The sequence below is a fragment of the Daphnia magna genome, unplaced genomic scaffold (genome assembly GCF_020631705.1).
Source record: "Daphnia magna isolate NIES unplaced genomic scaffold, ASM2063170v1.1 Dm_contigs127, whole genome shotgun sequence".
NCBI classification, from domain to species: Eukaryota; Metazoa; Arthropoda; class Branchiopoda; order Diplostraca; family Daphniidae; genus Daphnia; species Daphnia magna.
The window spans coordinates 128,304-152,433 of NW_025533132.1; the positions used below are offsets into that span (position 1 = coordinate 128,304).

At 48.3% G+C, this 24,130-nt stretch overlaps 1 protein-coding gene across 1 annotated transcript; it reads left to right on the forward strand.

The window, feature by feature from the left end:
- Positions 1 to 339: 339 nt before the first annotated feature.
- LOC116933836 (cadherin-related tumor suppressor) lies at positions 340 to 23,413 on the forward strand. The gene is made up of 17 exons (XM_045167000.1): positions 340 to 2,529; positions 2,845 to 4,143; positions 4,474 to 5,413; positions 5,528 to 6,758; positions 7,013 to 7,967; positions 10,434 to 10,742; positions 10,827 to 11,060; positions 11,236 to 11,437; positions 11,524 to 11,711; positions 11,847 to 12,756; positions 13,813 to 13,993; positions 14,097 to 15,051; positions 15,293 to 15,347; positions 15,423 to 19,917; positions 20,079 to 20,673; positions 20,813 to 21,083; positions 21,173 to 23,413. Exons 1-17 carry the CDS (start codon positions 1,414 to 1,416, stop codon positions 22,912 to 22,914), a joined length of 15,678 nt encoding a protein of 5,225 aa, XP_045022935.1. The 5' UTR covers positions 340 to 1,413; the 3' UTR covers positions 22,915 to 23,413.
- The last annotated feature ends 717 nt before the right edge of the window (positions 23,414 to 24,130 follow it).

A 24,130-nucleotide genomic window follows, 5' to 3' on the forward strand; every position in this document is an offset into this window, starting at 1 on the left:
CCCCCCCTCTGGAGTCTATAGCCTTGAAGCATTTCACTTGGCACTGTTATCTTTCCTCTACAGCACAGGCCACAACCTGAAGGCTAACAAGAGGAAGAAGAAGAAGAAGAAGAAGAAGAAGAAGAAGAAGAAGAAGAAGAAAGGAGGAGATGAAGAAAATGAAAAACGAAAAGACTTTTTCGTCTTTCGTCTAGTTGGTTCCTATTCTCCATCACCTTCTTCACCTTCTCGCCCCTTCTTTTATTTTCCCCTCCTCTGCTCATACCTCTGTCCTTTCTGACTCGTCTACCTGACCATGCCCCACAGCTGCAGTGGCTGAGGAGGATTTTTTGGGGTTGGTTCATTTACCTGTTTCCTCGCGCCATTCTCGGGCTCTTTACTGTGTAGCTTAGCTTCTGCCGTCTTGGCCAGAGGGCCCTGTGATAGAGCAAAGAACAAGATAAGTTACTTCAGTTCTTGATGGGATGCATTGGCGATTGTCTGTCCCTGTCCTACTCTTGCAGGGCTAGTGTTCTTTCAAACAATTCGCATCGCTCTTTTTTTTTGGGTGGACAACTTTTCGTCGTTATTGTGGTGGCGTCCAATTGCAATCGCATCCTTCATTTCATTATTGGATAAACCATTCCTTTGGCCAGTTCTTCGAATAGGTTTTCATTTCGTCCATTCAGCCGCGTGTGGTTTTTCTCTTTACCACATTCCATAAGTGCGTGCTGCAAAGCGTCAAGATCGACAGAATTTCGGAGTGATTGCCGCTTATTGGCCAACAACTTAGTGCGTGTGTGTATGTGTGTGTGCATTGTTTTGTTTTTTTGCGTTGCGTTGCGTTGCGCTTCTGTTTTTGTTTGCTGCTTGCCAGTTTGGGGCGAAATACGTGCCGCTGCTGCTGTTACTTTTCGGTGTCTTTTGATCTGCAGCCATGCCTCGGGGTATCTTATTTCATTTGCTGGCTATCCAGGGCTAGACACCAAGTGTAGCTTGGCCCAGCCGCTTTTTTTTTCCTAGCCCTATACCTTCCGTCCGTTCCTTTTCTCTCTCTCTCTCTCTCTCTCTCTCTGTCTTTCTCTCTCTTTCTCTCTCTTTCCAAAGAATGCACCATTGATGCCATCGTATTGCTCCACCAAATTTACCCCACTGATCTGGGTCTACCGTTGAACTAAAGTCAAAACGTTCACATCGGCTTTCCAACCTTAAACCAGATCCGCACGAGAAGAGAAAAATTCTTAAAAAGCAACAAGAAAAAAATAGAAAAAAAAAAAAATAAAAAATAAATAAAATAAATACTTTCTTTTCTTGGGAGGGGTAGGAAGTGGACTTTGCCAGAACGCATATGTGTTTTGTGTAAGGTGTTGAAGCAGTAGCTATGGTTACTTGCAGCTCTTGACTGAACGCCACGGTGGAAGGTGTTTTTCGACCATGGCCAAGGAGCAACACCAGGTGCAGAATAGTGTTGACGCTTTCGAAGAAGAATCCAGTTGCAAAACCAACATGAGCTCGGCCACGGAAAACACTTTGAGCAACATGTTACAGTGGCCATCTTTCAAAACGGTGCAGTGTTGGCACCGTTTGACGTCACCCAAGTCGGCCGGTTCTTCGACAAGCGAGTTAAGTGAAACGACGAAGGCAAAGTGCAACAAGAGCAAGACGACGAGATGGCGGTGCAGTGGGCGCAGGAATGCCACGACCGATGCGCTGTGGTGTTGCACGATGGTCGTGTTTTTGCAGGCGTTGCTGGTTCACGGTCAAGGGCCCGGACCAGGCCCCGGCCGCAAATCGGTCGATCGTCTGATGAACGCCGTGGCCAATCAGACCAACATCATGCCTGATCAGTTGATGCAGTCGAGGGCTGTGGACATGAGGATTCAACTGGAAGTGGCCGAAGAGAAAGCTGCCGGCACAGTGGTTGGCGTCATTCCGACCAAAGCTGGTTTCACCTATCGCTTCAACGAGAATCCGCGCGAATTTCGCCTGAACGGGACCACCGGCGAAATCGTGACGGCCGTCGTGCTTGACCGTGAGGCTCTTTCGTCAGATCGTTTCGATTTAGTTATCCTGTCGAGTCAGCCGACGTATCCGATCGAGGTGCGCATCCTGGTGGTGGATATCAACGACAACGCGCCTGCCTTCCCGGAGCCGACGATCGAAGTCTCGTTCTCGGAGAGCGCCAACACGGGCACCCGCGTCATCTTGGACACGGCGACGGACGGCGACGCCGGCGAAAACGACGTCACCACCAACTACGAAATAGTGGGTGGCAACGACGATCTCAAGTTCAAGCTGGCCGTCACGACCAACCCGAGCGGAGAAACGCCCTATTTGCATCTGGAGACGACAGGCAAGCTGGATCGCGAAACACAAAACCATTACTGGCTCAATATATCAGCGCAAGACGGCGGACAGCCGCCCCTCTTCGGCTATCTCATAGTCAACATCACCATCGTCGATGTCAATGACAATCCGCCCATTTTCGATCACAGCGACTATGTCGTTTCGCTAAACGAAAGTGTTGCTCCTGGAACCCACGTCATGCAGGCAAGTTCATTTATTTACTCTTATCCTCCCCCCCTTCTTTTTTTTCTTTTTCTTTGTCTTTGTCTTTTTCCTTTTTCTTTTCTTTTTCTTTCTTCAAAAAGCATGGCTACACGGTTGTTGTATTCCATGTTTTATTAGGCGAAATTTTGGTTTTTATTTTGGCTTTTTGTTTTTCCATTGCCTTTCAATTCTTTTCTTGACCAAAAACCCAAAACAAAACAAAACATAAATAATAAAACATAAATAATAAAACATCAAAAAATAAAAATGAAATGAAATAATAAATTATATCAATGGTGTGTTTGCGTGATGTAGGTGACAGCCACGGACAACGATGCGGGCGAGAACGCTCGCGTCACCTATTACATCTCGGAGACGGAGACGCAATTTGCGGTCGATGCCGAAACGGGTGTCATTAGCACGACGGAACAGTTAAACTGTCAGCGCAGTTGCCCACAATCGGTGTCGTGCAACAAGAGCTGCGTTTTCACCGTCTTCGCTCGCGACCACGGCAACCCGCGACAGGACGGCCGCACCTACGTCACAGTCAATTTGCTCGACGCCAACGACCACGATCCAATTATCCGATTCCGATACTTCCCGGCCACCGCTGATTTCGCCACAGTCGATGAAAATGCTCAAAACGGATCGGTCGTGGCGGCCGTCTCGGTCATCGATTTCGACGAAGGAGCCAACGGCGAGACCACCGTCGAAATCAAAGCCGGTAACGAGCTCGTCCATTTCCGTCTGGAGGAGACGCCCAGCTTTCACATCGTGCGCGTCAACGGCGTTCTCGATCGCGAAAAGATTAGCAAGTACAACCTAACTATAGTGGCCACAGACAGTGGGAGTCCGGTGAGGAAAGCGCTGGCTTTCCTCATTATCCACGTCAACGACGTCAACGATCACGAACCGATTTTCGAGAAGAGCGAATATTCGGCCGTGCTCAGCGAATTGGTCTCCGTTGGATCTTACGTGGCCGGCATCACGGCCACCGACGAAGACACGGGGATCAATTCCAACATCTTCTACGCCATCGTTTCAGGCAACGACCACCAGTGGTTCGACATCGACATCGTTAGCGGACTCATTACGACGCAGAGCCAACTGGATCGCGAACAGCAGGACACGGTGGAACTGCGCATTTCGGCCAGAGATGGTGGACCGAATCCTCGGTGGGCCTACACGCTCATTAAAATCACCATTTTGGACGAGAATGACGAACATCCGCAATTCGTGCAGCAAAGTCTCAAACAGGTCAACCTGTCCGAGAATACGCCACCCAACACGTTGGTGGCGCTCTTGACGGCCGTCGATCACGACCAAGGCACCAACGGCTCCGTCTCCTACATGTTCGACAGCGAAATGGATCAACGCTACCCGGGCATTTTCGCCATTGACGCCAGTACGGGCCGTGTCACTACACGGACCAAGCTGGACCGAGAAGTCATCCCCGAGTACGAGATCAAAGTGGTCGCACGTGACCAAGGCAATCCACCATTGTCTTCAACTGCCACCATCGTCCTGCGCGTACTCGATGCCAACGACAACAGCCCGGAATTTTATCCGCAGCAGTATTTGGTGGCCGTTGCGGAAAGTCTACAAGTGGGCGAGGTAAGTCCTGCTGGCTTTTTACGTGCTCTCCTTATTACGGGGTAGCCACAGTTAATCTCCTTTTTTATTTTATTATCGTCATTTGTTTTTGTTGGGTTTTTTTCGCTTTCACTTCGAACTGACGCACGAAAAGTGCATTTGACGCACAGCGTTTCGTATTGGTCCTCTCTCTTATAAAAACATGGTCTACCTACTAATTCGTTGAAAAGTCAGAACCAGCTGATTGTAACGGTTAACTTTCACAAGCATTGCCACTCTCTTCAGCTTTTGTTTTTGGCACAGTTCGAATACGATCAAAAATAACGCGTGGGTTATGTGTTGAATAAACAGGCTGTCGTGACGGTGACGGCCATGGACGAAGATGAAGACGAAAACGCTCAAGTGACGTACAGCATCAAAAGTGGAGCCGAAGGTGCCTTCGACATCGAAGAACAAACGGGAATCATCCGCTTACGGAGTCCGCTCAACAGTGCCCGGAAAGCTCACTACAAACTCAAAGTGGCTGCGAAAGACAGAGGTGATCGTAAAGCGGTGGAGGACGCTGTCGTCGAGATTCTCGTGGAAAACAGTCCAGCCAACTACCTGGACTTCGGCAGTAGCAGTTATCACTTTGTCGTTGTCGAAGATCCGGGCAAGAAGGAACCAGCCATTGGGCGCGAAGTCGGTCGTCTCAGCGTGAACAATAAACAAGTGCAATCCAGTCCGAAATATTCCATCGTCGGTGGCGATCCGTCGCGCGTGTTCCACGTTGACGAGACTACGGGTGTCTTGACGACGGCCAAGCGCATCGACCGCGAGAAACAATCACGCTACGAATTGTCGGTTGTCGCTCGTTCTGGTTTCTCTTACGGCACCGTCTCCGTCAACATCACCGTGCAGGACGTCAACGACAACCCACCGCGTTTCGACAAAAGTCGCGCAGTGGCTCGAGTGGTTGAAAACTGGCCGGCCAATCACCAAGTCTACTTGGCTAAAGCCGAAGATTTAGACACGGGCAACAACAGTCGCATCACGTACAGCCTGACTTTGAATCCGCACGAGTTGTTCACCATTTCTCCGACGCTCGGAATGATTTACCTCAACCGACCGTTGCAGAATGAACTCTCCCATTTCGATAGTTCGCTGACGTTGGAGGTGACGGCCACCGACGGTGGTGCGCCCCCATTGTCTTCCCGCCAGTTGGTCACTCTCAATCTAGAAGACGTTAACGACCACACGCCAGTCTTTGAATATCTTTCTTATGAAACATCCCTACTGGAAACCATATCAGGTACGTTTCCGCATATTCCCTTCTCGCTTTCTTTTCTTTTTTTTTTTTTTTTCTTTTTAAAATATAAATCAATCATAATATAAAACACTGTTGTGGTTTTTGATCAACTTGTAGTCAACGAACGGTTTTTCGCTTTGTCGGCAATGGACGAGGACAAGGGAGCCAATGGCCGTGTTTCTTATTACATCAGTGAAGGCAACGATGCCGCCAAATTCGGAATCTTTCCCGACGGTATGCTCTACGTGAAAAGTGCGCTCGATCGTGAAGCCAAGGACTACTACGCGCTGACTGTGGTGGCCCAAGATGGAGGATCGCCGTCCCGCAGTTCTTCAGTCTCCGTCACCATTCACGTCATCGACGAGAACGATAACCCGCCCAAGTTCAGCAACGAGACCTTCTCCTTCTACATACCAGAAAACGAAGCGCCCGATTCGTACGTTGGCCGCCTGACGGCCACAGATCGGGACGTTGGTCGCAACGCCGAGCTGACCTTCTCCATCGCCACGTCGCAGACCGACTTTAGCATCGATCCCAAGAGCGGCTTCATCAAAACACTGCGTTACTTCGATCGCGAGCGATTGCTGCAAACCACCGGCCAAGACCATATCGTCCTAGAAGCTGTCGTGTCCGACAACGGGGTGTTACGGTTACGCGATCGGGCCCGAATTCACGTCTTCATTCTCGACGTCAACGATAACGCGCCCGTCTTTGCTCGGGTGCCTTACAAGGCCCAAGTTTCCGAGGGAGCCGCCGTCGATGCTCAAGTGTTCCGTGTCGTGGCCACCGACGCGGACGATCAGCTCAACGGCGACATTTTCTATTTCATCGCCGAAGGAAACGGCGACCACAAGTTCCGCATTGACGAAGTCACGGGTCAGTTGGTGTTGAATCGACCGCTCGATCGAGAAGCGACCGATCGCTACACTTTAAAGATCGGAGCGCGAGACGCCGGCACGCCGAACCTGAGCACGTCGACGACGGTCGTCATAGACGTGGTCGACGAGAACGACAACGCGCCCGAATTTATTCACAGCGAGGCCAAAGTGTCGGCAGTGGAAACGTTGGCCGTCGGCTCCGAGTTGGTCACGTTTCAAGCCACCGACGCCGATCTAGGCGTCAACAGTGAAATCACATTCAGCATCGGAGCGGGCAACATGCACGACACGTTCCGCATCGACCCTCAGCTGGGCACGCTCTATCTGGAGAAACCGCTCGACTTTGAGATGCAGCGCTTGTACAACCTCAACATAACAGCCAGTGACCAAGGCAACCCTTCGCTGGTCTCCAGCATCACTTTTGTCGTCACAGTTGAGGATGCCAATGACAACGCACCTGTATTCCCCAGGTAAGTCATACGCCTTCTCGATACGTAACAAAGAAAGAAAGAATTCAATCAAGAAAGAAGGAAAGAAAGAATTCAATAAAGAAAGAAAGAAAGAAAGAAAGAAAGAAAGAAAGGAAGAAAGGAAGAACGTAAAAGTAGAAAAATAACAGTAATAAAGAATAAATAATAGATAATAAATGATAAATAATAATAATAAAAATAATCTACGAGCAACATCATTGAACGAAATAAAACGAAATTCCCCATTTTTACAGCACGGCCATCGTCCGGCAAATCCAAGAAGGCATTCCGTTGAACACGCCCATCGTCACGGTTACAGCCGAAGATCCCGACTCGGGGCTAAACAGTCGCATACGCTATTCGTTGATTCAGCAGGAACCTTCTGTTTTTGTTGGTCTTCCGTCGCGAGGCGGTTCCGGTCCGCATTTCGCCATCCGGCCGGATACAGGCGTCATCTACGTGGTGCGACCTATCGACCGCGAATTCGCCGACACGTTCCGATTGACCGTCGTTGCCACCGACCAAGCCGAACCAGCTACCAATCGCATGTCAGCCGAGAAGTTGGTGACGGTCATTGTGGAAGATGTCAATGACAACGCGCCCACGTTCACGTCGGTCACTGCCGGCCTTTTGCCTAAAGGCGCCGAACGTGGACACGAGATCATTCGGCTCCACGCAGCCGACGCAGACGCCAACACCAATGGATTAGTCACTTATGAATTGGTATCCGGCGATGCGGAGCTGTTCGCTTTAGAGCGGACCACTGGTAGACTGACGTTGCGCAAAGAGATCCCTGCCGCCGAGATAACGTACCAGTTGAGCGTCAGGGCGACGGACGAAGCTGTTCACTCGCAACGCAAATCAACCGGAACGCACATCACCGTCATCAGCGTGACAGACGATATGACCGGACCGCTGTTCACCAAGAAACTTTACGCTGGATCGGTTTCGGAGAATGAGCCAGCCGGCACGAACGTGCTCACCGTCAGCGCTCGTTTCACTGGCAATCCGTTGGCTGACGTCGAGTACTTTATATACAACGTCAGCGCCGGTCATCGCGGCGTACCGTTGCTCTTCGAAATCGATTCGGAAAGTGGTGTCGTATCGACGTCGGCCATCCTCGATCGTGAGGCAGACGCCGAAGAGTACGAACTGGATATCATCGCCGTCACCAGAGGCACCGCTTCGCCCCAAACAAGCGTTTGCAAGGTAAACACAATTGATTTGCACCTCTTTTCTCCTTTGGGTTTTCTGGTTTGCTCCCTTCAATCCCGCCACGTGTTATTGCTCGCTTTTCATTTCAATGTTGGTCAAGTCAACATCCCGAAATAGACAAATGGCTGTAGAAGCCGCTTTGCTAGAGTCACTGGCTCACCAGCGAAAAGGTGCACAACTTGAGACTTTTCCCGATCAAATCATGCCCGTTGGTCAATAGCCGAATGCCGAGCCAAATTTTGGGTTAATCGGGGGGCAATGGCGACCAAATCCCTTAGCGACCTTCCTAAGGTTGGGTTTAGGGTTTTTGTGGTTGTGTCCCCATCAAAGTCAGATCGACGAACCTATTTTCTCGTTTTTTTTTTTTTTTTTCAGAATGAACTCGAATAGAAGCAAAACAGCACCACATTTCATTTTGTCAAGGCAGCTGTATTAAAAGCTCAATGTGCAGGTGCAATCAATTGACGATCGTCCTCCCTTTGATAGTAACTTGGATGTATATCATTAGTTGTTTCTTACTTTTCATTTGGAAACAAGGCCACATTACTCGACCCACCATATCCAACACCATAGCTTAGTGCGTGCAAATACGTTGAGCTTGTAGTGGCCCTGTTAAATGGTCTTTTCGCTTCCTCTACTTCTTCTCAAGGTCATTCCCCTCCCATAGAAACAGAGCGCGCCAAGCCAAGGTCATTTGGCAGAGCTCTCGCTCAGGCGTGCTCGAACAGGTAACAAAAGAATACCAGTGGAAAATACGGGGAATGAATATAAAACAGGTACAGGAAAATAGGGAAAGCGTGTGTGCGGCGAGAGGGCAGCCAACGAGAGGAGTCGACGGTGGTTTTCTGATATGAAACACAACACAAAACAAAAGACATTGACGGTCGAGTATGATCTGCTGCGTTACCGTCAGCTATCGGCCTGTGCGCAGTGTGTCGCAACTCGACATTCTTTATTTTTTTTTGTTCTTTTGCTCATCTTGTCTAAATGACCGAGTCGGCAGATGTTTACTGGGGAACTAAACATTCGTCAAATCGTTTCGGCTCTTGATCCTAATACCTTTCTTTTCGGTTTTAGCTGGCTTTAGCTTCGCTCGTTGTTTTTGTTGTTCAATTTGCTGTAGCCTTTACACCGTTTCTTCATTCCTTCGCTGGTTCTCTTTTTAAGGAATAGGGCTCGCTATGTTGCCTAAGGCAATAGAGGCCAAGGCACAACTATAACATATGATTTTTTTTTTGTCCGTGCAGTCGCTTACACTGTTCTCAAACTAACCTTTTTTGCCCGCCGAATTTCGGTTATTATAGATGTACGCGTATATATTTTTTTTTTCCCTCTCTTCCTTTTCTTTTTTTTTAAAGCTGACTTGTAGTAAGGAGGGTTCAAGAATTCATGCCCCGCTTCTGTTGGTTTCGTCCAAGAGCTGTCGAATGGTTTAGGTCTACTGGCCTTAGGAAAAATTCATTTTCCCCGTTTTCTTTCTTTCTTTCTTTCTTTCTTTCTTTCTTTCTTTCTTTCTTTCTTTCTTTCTTTCTTTCTTTCTTTCTTTCTTTCTTTCTTTCTTTTTTTTGGGGGGTGGGGTGGTTGTTTTAGTTTTTTTTTCTTTCCCCATGGACGAAAGGTCCTAGTTTTGAATGGTACTCTGTTGGTTCCTTTGCTCGTCTGTAGCGTGTGGCTCTCAATCCAGTCAGGGGTCAGATCAAAATGCATGCCTTGGGCGTTTCTAACATACACATTCCCACGCCTAAAGCTCCTGGCCCCTCCGCTTCACGTGGTCCTTTCCGATGCAATACGGGCATTTAGAATACGCCATCACTAAAGTGTTTAGACTTCATCTTATTGTTGGTAATGAAAGGTAGCAATGTCATATGTGAACTGTAGATCAACGACTTGCACATTTGCAAGAAAAAAAAACAAACAAAACAAACGATTTAGGCGTACCATTGAAAACAGGACTACAAGCGAAAAGAATTCTAATACGCTTTAACTAGGAACCAAAAAACCTGAAAAATCCGAATGAATGTGTTGAAAATTGATCAACGTAGGGAAAAGGCTATGCCGTGGGTTATCGAGACGTCAGCAGATGCATTGTTACTGAAACAGTTGACGATGCGGAAGTAGCCACCTGGTAGTACTTGACAGTTGGCACCTTCAACGTTGAAGTGATTTCATTTGGCTTTTTCTAGTCTTCCTTGTTTGATTCCTCTATTTATTTTGCAGGCCGCTTTAAGTAAACAATATGTAACAACTCTTCCATTACGATGGGTGTTTACGAATGACACCTTTCCAGGCCATTTGCATTTCTATCCGCATGTTAGCAACTGTCGAACTGAGACCTTGTCATTCTTCAAATATGAATTAGAACATGAAATGCGTCAACATCGATATACGTCAACTTCCTTGTTGGTTGTTGAACGCACGACGAAAATTCGTTAATGTACGCTAATTATTGTTCTGTTTTAGGCACGCATCAAGATTGTCGACAAAAACGACAGCCCACCTGTTTTCCGTGACGACGATGCCATCATTTCGGTATCCGAGGACTTAATTATCGGGCAGCCCATAACTACCGTCACAGCTACCGATCTTGATAAAACGGGGACTGTGACCTACACCCTTGTCTCGGGCGATGATGGCAAATTCACGCTCGACTCTACCAAAGGAATCCTGACTCTTCAGGATACTCTCAACAGGGAATCACAGAGCCAATACAAGTTGACCATTAAAGCTGACGATGGAGAGCAATTCACCGAAACGGTCATCATCGTCAAGGTAAGCAAAATCGCACGTCAGAAGTCGATTCCGTATTCATCGAATTGCTGATAGTTTGAATGAATATTCAACTCTGATTTCCAGGTGATGGACACGAACGACAATTCTCCAACTTTTAGCGAGGCAGCATATTCGTTCGATATACCGGAAGACACGGGACGAGGAGCATTTGTGGGAGCCGTTGTGGCGAATGACATGGACGAAGGAATCAATGCTCAAGTTTCCTATACAGTTCTCTCCGATTGGGGCAACGACGTCTTTTCGCTCAACCCTCAGTCTGGTGTTTTTACACTGACTTCCAGGTTGGACTATGAACAGGTAATGGCGAGACTAATTGACTGTTGACTGTGCCCAGCTGTACGTACAGTAGTCTAGTCCGATGTTTCTGATAGTGTTCAGTTCACTAATGTGCAATACTACCGGCGGCCTCCTGTGTGGACACTGGACGATTATTGGCGTTGACTTTAAAGCCCTCTTTCTTATGCTATCGCAGGTGCAACACTACATTTTTGTGGTTCAAGCGCAAGACACGGGACGTCCCAGTTTGTCCTCCACCGTCACCGTGTATTTCAACGTTCTAGATCTGAACGACAACGCGCCACTCTTCGATCCCATGAGCTACAGCGATGAATTGTACGAAAACATCACAGTAGGATCCAGTGTCATTACTGTGAGCGCCACTGACCAAGATTCCGGTAACGTCATTTGCCCTTGATTTGTCATTATTTTGACGCCCGTACCCTCTGACTCACTAAATTACGTTTGATGAAAACGAATGCAGGAGACAATGGCAAACTCGTGTACAGCATCATCGGTGGAAACGAAAACGACCAATTCCGCATCACTCAAAACGGCACGATCATGACGTCGCAGTCCCTGGATCGCGAAACGCAGTCGCTATACAACCTTGTCGTCATGGCCACTGATCAAGCCAAACCACCGGAAAAACGCTTGTCTTCTACTGTACAGGTACAGCCGGACATTTGTGTTTAGAGTAACGAGACGAACCGTCGATCGGCGTGTCGCAAAGATTGCGACAATTCAAATGTTCTGATGTCGAATGAGTAGACCGTTAGCTGACCCTTTCTTGACACGTTTCGCCAGGTTACCATCATTCTGAAGGACGTCAACGACATGGCGCCAGAATTTGTCTCCTCAAACGAGACCACAGTCATGGAAAACATCCCAATCAATACAGTAGTGATGGCCATGAAAGCCATCGACAGAGACGAGGGACGCAACAGTTACATCGAATACTCGTTGGCACCGATCGACGACGGCTGTTTCACACTCGGTCCTGTTGATGGATTACTTAGAGTGTCGGCATTGCTCGATCGTGAGAGTCGTGCCAATTACACGTTGCACGTCATGGCTTACGATCGCGGTCTGCCCTCACGCTCGCAGTCACTTAACGTTTTGGTGCGCGTTCTAGACGAGAATGACAACAGCCCCCTTTTCGACCCGAAAGTATACAGTGCCAGTGTCACAGAGAATGCCACCATCGGCTTGAGCGTGCTCCAAGTGTCTGCCACCGACTTGGACGAAGGCCTCAACGGTCGTGTCCGTTACACAATCGTTGGCGGTGACGTGAACTTCGATTTCCATATCGGTGAGGACTCTGGCATCATCCGGGTGGCCAAGAACTTGAATTTCGAACGCAAATCGCAGTACGTCTTAACGGTTCAAGTAGAGGATTCGGGCAACGACGTCCGATACGACACCGCAACGGCCACCATCACTGTTATGGACATCAACGATAACGCGCCCGTATTTTTGGATTCACCCTACGTCACCTACGTTATGGAAGAAAACAATCGACTGCCTGCCCCCATCATCACTGTCAAAGCCCACGATGCTGATTCGCCACCCTTCAACAGGGTTCGCTATCTCATCAAGGATGGCGATAAAGGTCTTTTCCGTGTCAACAGCACCACCGGAGAAATATCCGTTCTACGCTCGCTTGATCGCGAATCTCAGTCGCGCTACGACGTTATCGTTGTCGCAATGGATTCTGGTAAAAAACGTTTCTTATCCTTTCTTTTCTTTCTTTTCTTTCTTTTCTTTCTTTCTTTTGTTTTTTTCATTCTGTATTCGTAATCAGTCATTTGAGGGAAGTTCCGAAATTAGTCACGTACGATCAGGGAATACCAAGTCATTAACAATGCGATTTCGATAAATTTTTAGCAATCTTTTTTGATTTATAAAAGAATGGGACAAGAGTCATTATACGACTGCCTCAAGTCTGATGTGCTACTTCGAGCGCTAGATGATAGCATTTTCTGTGCCAGCCATGCATTTCAAAAAGGTGGCATTCAAAGCAAACGGAATAACCAATTTATGTAATCAACGACGAGAAAAGAAAACTCGAAAACCCAAAAAAAAACTGATTAACATACGGTGTAAGCGAAGGATTCGTAATCCCGCCCCTGGAACCCCCTCCCCAAAAAAAAAAAATAAATAAAAAAAAAAAATTTGAAATCGAAACAAAGACATTCGTCGTGCCGTGAAGAATGAAAAGTCAAGCTAAATCTCATGATTCAGTCTATTGAAATTTGCGTATATTCTTGTAACATGAGTTAAGATAGTGTGTTCGAATGCTCGATAACATATTCGTCAATATGCAGTGAATTGTTACCAGCTGATTGCCCGTTAAGGCGAGGTGAGACAGCTCCAAGGCCACTAGATGATGGATGAGAAGCCGGAATCGAAATCCCATTCCATCGCACTCTTACCTTATTCTCCCCTACTTGCATTTCACATGAAATCTCTTAATGTCATTCGTCTGGCTTTCTGGCTGGCTCCAACTGCCATAGTCTGGCACTCTATTTTAAAAAAAGCATGCCGGCCTGAAGGATGAATATGATTAAAAGCTTCGAGCCGAGATGAATACATTCTTGGCAAAAAAAAAAAAAAAAAAATAAGAAAAAAAAAAAAATTAATAACAACAATAAAGAAAATATTATATTAATAAGCTATTATCTTCAAGAAAGCCGAAACTTTGTGATATATTTAATAAAATACTTTGAAATTTCAAACTGTCAAAAAATTGAAATTTCTGTTCTGATGTTAGGTGTCCCCGTTTTGACTGGAACTGGAACCGTGATGATTTTTGTCGAGGATGTCAACGACCACAGCCCGGAATTTTCCCAGAGTCAATACAGGAGTGAAGTAATTGAAAACGGGCCTGTTGGGTTGTTTGTGACAAAAGTGTCTGCATTTGACAACGATGCCGGCGAAAATGCAATCATCAGGTACGTTAAACAGTAGACTATTCCGGTGTAAGCCGAATAGTGAATCGCAATGTCAATCGCCAACCAACATCAGAGCATTTACCAATGTTGCATCTATTTTCAGATACGAGCTAAAGAATGAAAAGGAAAAATTCCGCATTGATCCGAATACTGGAGAAATGGTGACGAAAGCGAAGTTGGATCGCGAAGAGCGCTCAGAATACGAACTGGTTGTCGTTGCGTCTGATTCCAGTTTGACCAACGCTCGTACGGCCCAAGTCAGCGTCATCGTCCACGTGAACGACGTCAACGACCACCCGCCCGTTTTCAGAGAGATGCTCGATATTGTTTACGTCCCAGACAACATAGAGCCGGGGCAATTTGTAGTGGGCGCCAGCGCAGCTGATGCCGATATCGGTCTGAATGGGAAAATCATTTATCAATTGTTTGGTGACGATGCCAGCAAATTCAGCATCAACCAGGACACTGGCGTCATCAAAGCGTCGACTTCCCTGGCTGCGTCGCTTTCAAAACTGACCAACTTCAAATTGGAAATACGCGCTTCAGATAGTGGAACAAGCTCATTATCGTCGACCAATATTGTCGAAATCCGATTGCGTCCTGCCGACCAGTTCCCCGTCGTTCGCAGCGAAGCAAAGTCTTTCACGTTTAGTGAACAAATCGAAAATCGAGTCTTTACCAGCGTAACAGCGACGTCACCTAAAGCCGGAGCAGCTGGAGAAATTCAGTATGGCATTGCGGGCGGCAATACGGGAGAAATCTTCCAAGTGAACGCCAAAACTGGGGAAGTTTCCATCGGCAAAGGGTTGGACTTTGAAATCACAAATCAATACGAATTGTGGATTGAGGCTCGAGATTCCGACGAGACTTCGCTAGCCAGCGTCACTCGTTTGCTAATCAACGTCACCGACTTCAATGATAACACTCCCGTGTTCGACCACGTCATCTACTACGCTAGCATATTGGAAGAGCAGTTCCCTCCATCTCCACTGATGGCCTCAGCGTCTCCGCGTAGTGGCGCTGACCATGCTGCGTGGGAAAATCGGGCTCTGCTACAGGTAAGAAAAGATTTAAATTTTATTGCTCATCAAGGATGAGTAGAGTGGAATGCCACACTCGCGGCCACCTCATTCTCATTATTTCATCGGGTGTAACCGAGGAAAACAAATATTTGTGCAACAAAATAGTGTGCAAGGCTTTTATAATCTCGAAACCCGCAAGTCGGAAGTCTCGGAACCACCCAACATTTCGTGCATGGTTTAATATTGTTTTTGTTTCCTTTTCACTTCCTATTAATAGGATGGGAAAACTGGTTTAGGCTTTTCGCACGGTGGCTCGCGTCATTCGACAAGCGGTGAGTTGCAGTTGAATACGTGACTCAAACAAATAGCAGACTGCTGAACTAAAAACTGGTGTATTTCTGACATAGGGCACGAGAATTTCGCCACCAACCAAATCGACCGAGTTCGAGGTCAAAATTCTACCGACAAGGTAGTGCTGACGGTGCACGCGACTGATTCGGACTCGGGACGCAACGGTCTTGTTCGCTACCAGTTGCGAAACAGTGGCGACCTGGAGAATGCCTTCAGCGTGGACGCCGAATCGGGCAAGATTTACACGAACGTGAAACTGGACAGAGAAGACGTTGGCCACTACACGCTGATTGTTGAAGCAGTTGATCAAGGTGCGCCGCAGCGCACGGGTACGGCCACCGTTTCGGTGACGGTTGCCGATAAAAACGACAACCCACCTCGTTTTACCCGTCTGTTCAGCGTGAATGTAACGGAGAACGCGGCCATCGGCACGTTCGTCATTCAAGTGACGAGTTCCGATCGCGATATCGGAGCCAACGCCAATGCCACTTACAGCTTCACGGAAAATCCGAGCGGCAAATTCCGCATCGACCCAGTCAGCGGCAACGTGACTGTGGCAGGCGTCATCGATCGTGAATCGAAAGAAGAATACCTGCTCAAGGTATCGGCCGTTGACGGTTCGTGGCGGGCCGAAACTCCGCTCACCATTACCGTCCAAGACCAGAACGACAACGCTCCCGAGTTCGAGCACAGTTTCTATAGCTTCAATTTCGCCGAGTTGCAGCGCAGCGTGGCCTTTGTGGGTCAGGTGACGGCATCGGATCGCGATAAACAGGGACCTAACGCTATGATAACCTACTCGATGAAACATCCGTCGGAATTCTTCTCCATCGATCTGACGAGTGGCGAGATCCTCTCCAAGCAAACGGTTCGCTACAAGCACACGAGCAAGGGCTCGTCACCCGAAAACATGTACACCTTATGGGTAGTGGCGGCAGACAACGGCAAACCTCCGCTCGCATCCGAATGTCTGGTCAGCATCAACGTTGTCAACGCCAATAGCTACGCGCCGCGTTTCGAGAAGCCCGTTTTCTTCTCCCCCGTCCCAGACAGCGCCGTTTTGGGTCAAAACATTGTGCAGCTGGTTGCCGAAACAGGCCAGTCGGACGCGACGGGCGGGGCCGTCGTTCATCCCCATTCGATAGAGTACGTCAAAATCGGCGGTAACGGATCGGACTTCTTCAACGTCGAAAAGGATACGGGTTGGGTGACGGTGACGGGTCCGCTTTTTGGCCGCCGCGACATGGAGTTCGTCTTGGTCGTCCGCGCCCTCAGCACGGGCGCTCCGCCGACTCACGACGAAACGCTGGTGCGTCTGATAGTCACCGGTGAAAACCGTTACACACCCGTATTCACCGCGCTGAGTTATCAGATCATCGTGCAAGAAAACGAGCCACTAGGCTCGGTCATCGTCAGCGTCACGGCCTCGGACAACGACAGCGGACCCAACGGTGTTGTGCACTACGCCATCGTCAGCGGCAACGAGGAGAACAAGTTCCTCATCGATTCCAGCACCGGGGACATCAGCGTTGCCAATACGCTCGATTTCGACACGCTGCCCAAGTTCACGCTGAACATCACCGCCACCGACATGGGTTTCGAAGCCAGAGTGGCTACGGCGACGTTGACTGTCCTACTGACGGACGTCAACGACAATCCGCCACGTTTCAATCAGTCGCACTATGACGCCTACGTCCGCGAAAATTTCCCGCCCGATACGGTAGTCATCGATCTGGAGGCCGTCGATGCCGATTCCGCGAAGAACAGCGTCATCCAATATTCCATCATTGGTGGCAGTGGCAAAGAGTTTTTCACCATCGACTCGGAAACGGGAACGGTCAGCACCAAGAGCTCGTTCGATTTCGAAGAGAGGACCTTTTACGAATTGGATGTGCTAGCGTCGAATCCGGACTCGTCCATGTTCGGCTCAACGGTCGTCCGCGTTCACATCACGGGCCGCAATGAATTCTTTCCGAAATTCGTCCAGCCCGTTTTCCAGTTCACCGTCTCCGAATCGGTGCCAGTGGGGGCCAGTGTTGGCATCATCCAGGCGACCGACAGCGACAACGGTGAAGACGGGGAAGTGTTCTACCTCTTCGTCGGATCGAGCAACGATCGCGGATTCCACATCACGCCCGAAACGGGTGTCATCACCGTGGCCCGCCCTCTCGATCGCGAGTCCAATCTCCATTTCGTGAGCATCTTGAAAGAGCAGTCGCCGATGACCGGCGGGCAGCGTGGCAGCGGCTCCGACCCCAACGGCCAAGACGTGAGCTCGTCAGACTATTCAGTCAGCCCCGTGGATCACGCTCGCATCGTGCTCTCCGTTATGGCCAAGAACAGAGGTGGCATTCGCGGCAACGATACCGATGAAGCTCAAGTGATCATCTCGATTCAAGATGGCAACGATCCACCCGTCTTCGGTCAGCCGCTTTATCGAGTCCACCAGCTGGTCGAATCAGCTGCCGTAGGCACCAAAGTGGTGACCGTCCAAGCCATCGACAAAGACGTCCGACCACCTAATAACGAGTTCACTTACTCGATCCTCGGCGGCGAAGGCAGCAAATCCTTCAGGATTGATCCTCGTAGTGGCATCATCGAAACGGCGTCCCTTTTGGATCGCGAACGTCAAGCCGTCTACAATGTTACGGTGGGCGCCATAGACAGAGGCTCGCCGCCGCAAACAGGCACGGCCGAAGTGCACATCGTCCTCCAGGATGTCAACGACAATGGTCCCACTTTCGAACCGGTACGTCCAGTCGGCTCGGTTTTCGAGAACGAGCCGCCAGGAACAAGCGTCATGATTTTGAGGGCCGTCGATGCCGATCAGGCTCCCAACGCAGAGCCTTTCACCTTCACGATAGTAGGTGGCGAACACAAAGATGACTTTATTGTCGACAAAGATACGGGAGTCGTGCGGACAACCAGCATCCTCGATCGAGAAGAGGCATCTCAAATGACGATTGTTGTCGAGATAGTTGACGGCGGAAGCCCTCAACTCAAGTCGCAACTGCCCGTCACCGTCAACGTCTTGGACAGGAACGACAATCCTAGCACGGCTCGCACCGTCCGACTCGTCGTCAACATCTTCACGGAAACGTTCAACGGCGGGCGGATCGCCGACGTCAGGCCCAATGATCTGGACATCTCTGGCCAGTACCAGTGTCGCATCATCAACGGCCAATCGGCCAGTGCCACCAATCTGTTCAGCATACCAAGAGGTTGCAACTTGCACGCCTTGCGTGTTCACAAGCCGTCTGAGTACAGCGTGAAAATCTCGGGCAATGACGGTCTCCATCCAGACGTCACATCGTCCGTCTCCGTTTCTTTCGTGCCGTTCGACAATAAGACGTTGCAACACAGCGTTACACTGCGCCTGCTAAACACGACGACGGAGCGCTTGCTTGCCAACCACTGGAAGGCGCTCGTCGATGGCCTACAGGCCAGCGTTTCTTTCGGCAAGGTACACGTCTATAGCATTCGCCAGGAAGGCGATCACGTCGATCTCATTTTAGCCGTGCACAAAACACAAGGAGACTATTGGGATCAAGACAGCGTCGCCACATTTTTGGATGCCGCCAAGGAGTTGATGCAGAAAGCTCTAGCCCCACCCACGAAATTCGTCACTAATTACACCCCGTGTCAGAATATGCCTTGCGAGAACGGCGGCGTGTGTACTTCCCATTTGCGGATGACCGAAGAAATGGAGACAGTCGACTCTCCATCCCTGATTTTCACTTCGCCCCGACTGGAACAGCAGTACGTTTGCGCGTGCAAAAATGGCTTTAGTGGGTCTCGGTGTGAACTACGCCAAGACCCGTGCACCCCTACGCCGTGTCGCAACGGAGGTTCCTGCACGCGGCAAGGCTCCGATTTCCAGTGTAGCTGTCCGCTCGGCTTCCAAGGCAAACAATGCGATCAAGAACGAAGCCGAGCGTGTGAGCTCACACCTTCGCCGTGCCGCAATGGCGGTTCGTGTCAAGAGACGCCGGAAGGAGCTTATTTTTGCCTGTGCCGACCTGGCTATCGGGGAAACCAATGCGAACTGACATCGGATTCGTGTCGACCTAATCCTTGCTTGAACGGAGGGCACTGCGACAATCGCAAGCCGGGTTATCGTTGCGTCTGCTCCGACAATTACTTTGGCACGCATTGCGAGAGGTCGTCTTTCGGATTTTCGGAATTGTCGTACATGATGTTTCCGCCGCTGGAAGCCAGCACCAATGACATTTCCATTGTTTTCTCGACGAATATGGGCAATGCGCTTCTGGCCTACAATTTTGGTCAGCAGACTGGCGGACGATCGGACTTCGTAGCACTGGAGATTTACCAAGGAAAGGCCCGTTTCATGTTCGGTGGCTCTCAAACAGCCATCGCTGCTATTAGTGTCCCGAAGCAAGTGGCCGATGGCAAATGGTACCGCGTCACCGCGACTCGGAACGGACGTATTGGATCGCTGAGCGTGGGCGAGTGCTCCCTTACTGGTGAAAGCTGTAGAGATTGCCGATCAGGTGACAGGACCTGCTCTGCTGATTATACCGGACCGACAGGGTATTATTATAGTTCATTCAAATTTATTCTATTTTTGAATGATCTATTATCTATTATTTATCGTTTATTATTTATTATTATTATTTATTTTAAATTCGTTACTGAGTTGTGGTTTCGCTTTCACGGCTAATTTTCTTTCTATCAAAATCGTTTTTTTTTAGCACTCTGAACTTCAGCAACCAGCCAATGTATTTAGGCGGTGTTGCGACAATTGAGGCAATTCAAGATCGACCTGGTCAGGTGCACAGTGACGATTTCGTCGGCTGTTTCCAAAGTGTATCGGTCAACGGCCGCTCGCTTAATCTTTCCAGCCCACTTAAATCGAGAGGAGTTACTAGCACCTGTCACCGTCGTCGAGATATCTGCAATGTCCATGCTCCTTCTTGCGGAACGGGTGGCACATGCATAGATGGCTGGAGCAATGCCACATGCGTTTGTCAGGGAGGACTTCAGGCTCCTAATTGCTTTGTTGCATTGGAACCCTTGTCTTTCACGGCCGGTAGTTATGTCGAGTTCCATATCTCTGAGCGCCACCGACGGCGGCAAATTCTTCAGACACTCTATTCCAGTGGTCAAAAATGGAAAAGGGAAATACAGGTGGAAAACTCTTGGAGCAACACGCGCTTAAGTCGAGGCCGGCGTGAAATCGGTGAAGCCGTTTCCATGCACAATTCCGTCTCGGTCAGCTTCAGAACGGTGTCGAAAAACGGTTATCTGTTCTTTGCCGCAACAAACAACGATTTCACTACGTTGAGGGTAAGTTATTAGCAACACTTAAAAAAGAAGCTCTTGCGAAATGGGTGAAATCTCTTTGCCTTTTTGTAGCAATTGAAACCAAGAAAACCCATTTTTGTTTCATTTTAATTTGGATTTTTTTTCTTTTCGGTTCGTGTAGTTACAAGATGGTCTTTTACAATATGCCTCGAGATACGGATCTGGATCTTTGGTTAATATGACGATTGAAGATAAGGCAGTAGCAGATGGATCGTGGCACAATGTCACCTTGACGTCCAAGTTTAGGGCATTGCGTCTTTATCTGGATGGCGTGGAAGTCGGCGACGAGCTTGACATGTCGATCGTTCACGATTTCATGGATCCCTATTTGACATCCGTTTTAATTGGCGCCTCCAATAAAGACGTATACAACATGAACGAGGATATGTTTGGTGAGTTAGCTGTTAGCATTCTCGCACAGTCAAGAATTGGTCGTAGTCTTGTTCGTCATTACAATGGTTGGCCTTTTCCTTTGTTTCAGAGTTTGAAGGATGTCTGGCCAATTTCACGGTCAACGGTGAGATCCAGCCGCTCAACGGCTCTGGCGGAATCTTTGACAGAGTCATTCACCACGGTCGTATTTTGGCTGGTTGCAGCAACAGCATCGCGGGTGCCTCCACTGCCCCTGATCCTCTAAGCATCGGCATCACTCTCGTCATCGTTTTCTTCGTCATACTCCTTGTAGCGATTCTAATCAGTTTCGTCGTTGTACGGGTGCGCCGACAGCAACGCGATAAAAAAGCAGGAATGCAGATCAACAAACACAACGGAGGTGCCATGATGGGTGGCGGATCCGTGAACGATCCGTCTCGAACCCTTGCCGAATCAGGTTACGTTGAAACTTCTGATGTCAGCGAAGACGGATGTGTCCGACCATCGTTGACACAGGACTTGACATCGAAAAAATTTCGTGAGCGCGAAGTGACGGACCACCGCGATCGAGACAGGCCACAGCGACCAGATATAATCGAGCGCGAAGTAGTGAACAAGTCGCCCGGCGTACCTTTACGGGTAGAGGATTCACACCTGGGAGACCACAGTTCCATGACAGGCCTCGGTGGATTAGGGGACTGTGAGGGGCCCGAGCATTATGACTTGGAGAACGCCAGTTCTATAGCGCCTTCTGACATAGACATTGTTTATCACTACAAGGGCTACCGCGATGGAAATGTTCGCAAATACAAGACCAACCCGCATGTTCCAAGTTACCACAAGCACAATCATCGCCATTCGCCACATAGCTTTGCCAGCCCTCCACACCGCGAATCGCCCCGAAATATGTTACGATCCAGCCCAGCTCCTGGACTACCTGGCGGACCACCAGTGGCTCCACCTCGAGAATCTCCTGGAGTTCTCAAAATGCAAAGCACGCCTCTAGCTCGTCTGAGTCCCAGCTCCGAGCTCTCGCAACAAACTCCTCGCATTCTCACCTTGCAAGACCTTAGCGGCAAGCCGCTGCAAACAGCTCTCTTAGCTACTTCGCAGGTGGGAGGCGTCAAAGATGTCATGAGCACAAGCGAAAGAAGCCTTAACAGTCCTGTCAGCCAGTTGAGTCAGAGTACAAGCTCGATACGAAACTCGTCACAGGCTACCAAGAAGAAGAAAAAAGCCGGAAGTGATATGGGTGTAGCCCTGGGCTTAACGGCCGAAGAAATTGAGCGTCTCAATTCTAGGCCTCGCAACTCCAGCTTAGTTAGCACCCTTGATGCAGTGTCGAGCTCGAGTGACGATCGACCAAGAAGTAAAGAAAAACTGGTCGAATTGATGGAAACCAACACAGAGCTGCTGGAAACGGCAGAGAGTTCCACAGACGAGAGTGGTAACGACTCGTTCACTTGCTCGGAGTTCGAATACGAGAATAACTACGAAAAGGTTTCTCGAGACTTTGGACCAGGAAACATGATTTTCTCCAAACTGGCTGAAGTTGAAAATGAAAACGAACACGACAATGAATCAGGAAAGCACTACGATGGTTTCGATTCCTTCCGAGGATCTTTAAGCACCCTGGTCGCTTCCGATGATGACCTTTCAAACATAAGCGCCTACAAACCTCCAAACGGATCATCACTAGGATGGGACTATCTTCTGAACTGGGGACCCAATTTTGAAAGCTTAGTCGGTGTATTCAAAGACATTGCGGAACTACCAGACTGCAACAATGGACGAACTAATGCCTCTTCTCGTATGGTTGTATGCCCAAAGGCTAGTGAAGAGTATATTTAATTATCGGAATCAGTTGCTGCGTCGTTGGCTTACTGACTAAAGAATATGAGAAAATTTCTTCAGCAGCAGCAGTAGCCGGCGAACACATAAAAGTTTTGAGTATTTATGGATACTAAAAAATGAAAAATAAGAAGAAGAAGAAGAAAAAAAAAATAAAATAAAAAAATAAATAAATAAAAAAAAAAAAATAAATAGAAAATAAGAAAAAAAAATTCACCGTGGATTTACATTTTTAAAGTGTAAACGTTTTTAGCGGCGAATAATTTACCTCTTAAAAATAATTGAATGATATGTTAAATTTGCGTTAGTTTCGTGTTTAGGCTTTTGAAATGTGTAATCTGCTCTCTAATAATGTGTGTACAGCTTTTTTTTTTGTTCTATGCTCATTTTGTGGGATTTGCAACGTATTCTTTGCATGTATATAGAGCAGATTTGGCAGTTGATGTACGCATTGCTCCGTGTGTAGTGCCAAATAAAGTGTGGTTTATCATTTGCCAAATTTGTTTCCAGGAATAGCACAATGTCTCCTAGTTGCTTGGTATAGAGAGGTGACAGGGTTGGACTACCGCTTAACAATTTGTACCGCAGAAGTACCGTGATAAAGTGGTACTACCGGTATCGCGGTATTCGATTTGAAATACTACTTTTACCGCGGTAGCATGAAGTATACACGTCATGAAGTACCACCTCATGAAGTATACTTCATGGCGGTAGCACAAAAAGAAAAAAAAACGGTAACGGTACTGTTTACGCCATCTAGCGATTATTGTAAAAATGATTTCTATCGGACAGCAGGACGACCCCTAAGTTCAATCAAGCATTTTTACGTTCGCTCAACAATTTGAACGCAAAAAACTTGTACACCCGAATCCATAAATATCTACCCCCCCCCCCCAAAAAAGGCGCGAAAAATAAAAGTACCGCAACAAAATTGGTTTTGCGCTTACTGTCATTGTAAGCTGATTGAAAGTATGCGTAGAGTTGTGTACTCGCTGTGCCGATGCATAACACTATGCGCAAAAACAATTTTGCAGCGGTAGACGATTTTTATTTTTCGCGCCTTTTTTTGGGGGTAGATATTTATGGACTCGGGTGTACTACGAGGCCATAGCCTTCATTGGAGATCGTCAGTGGTTTGAAAAAAGTGATTGTTGCGATTGTTATCGTTGTTGCTTGTGCGAGTGTAAATAGTTTTTTATATGAGTTCAAAAAGTGT

Excerpts from the sequence above, each read along its gene's own strand:
- LOC116933836 (XM_045167000.1), top strand. The coding sequence starts at position 1,414 with ATGGCCAAGGAGCAACACCAGGTGCAGAATAGTGTTGACGCTTTCGAA. Across the intron at positions 15,348-15,422 it reads CTCGCGTCATTCGACAAGCG|GGCACGAGAATTTCGCCACC; the intron begins GTGAGTTGCAGT and ends TTTCTGACATAG. Across the intron at positions 19,918-20,078 it reads GATTATACCGGACCGACAGG|CACTCTGAACTTCAGCAACC; the intron begins GTATTATTATAG and ends GTTTTTTTTTAG.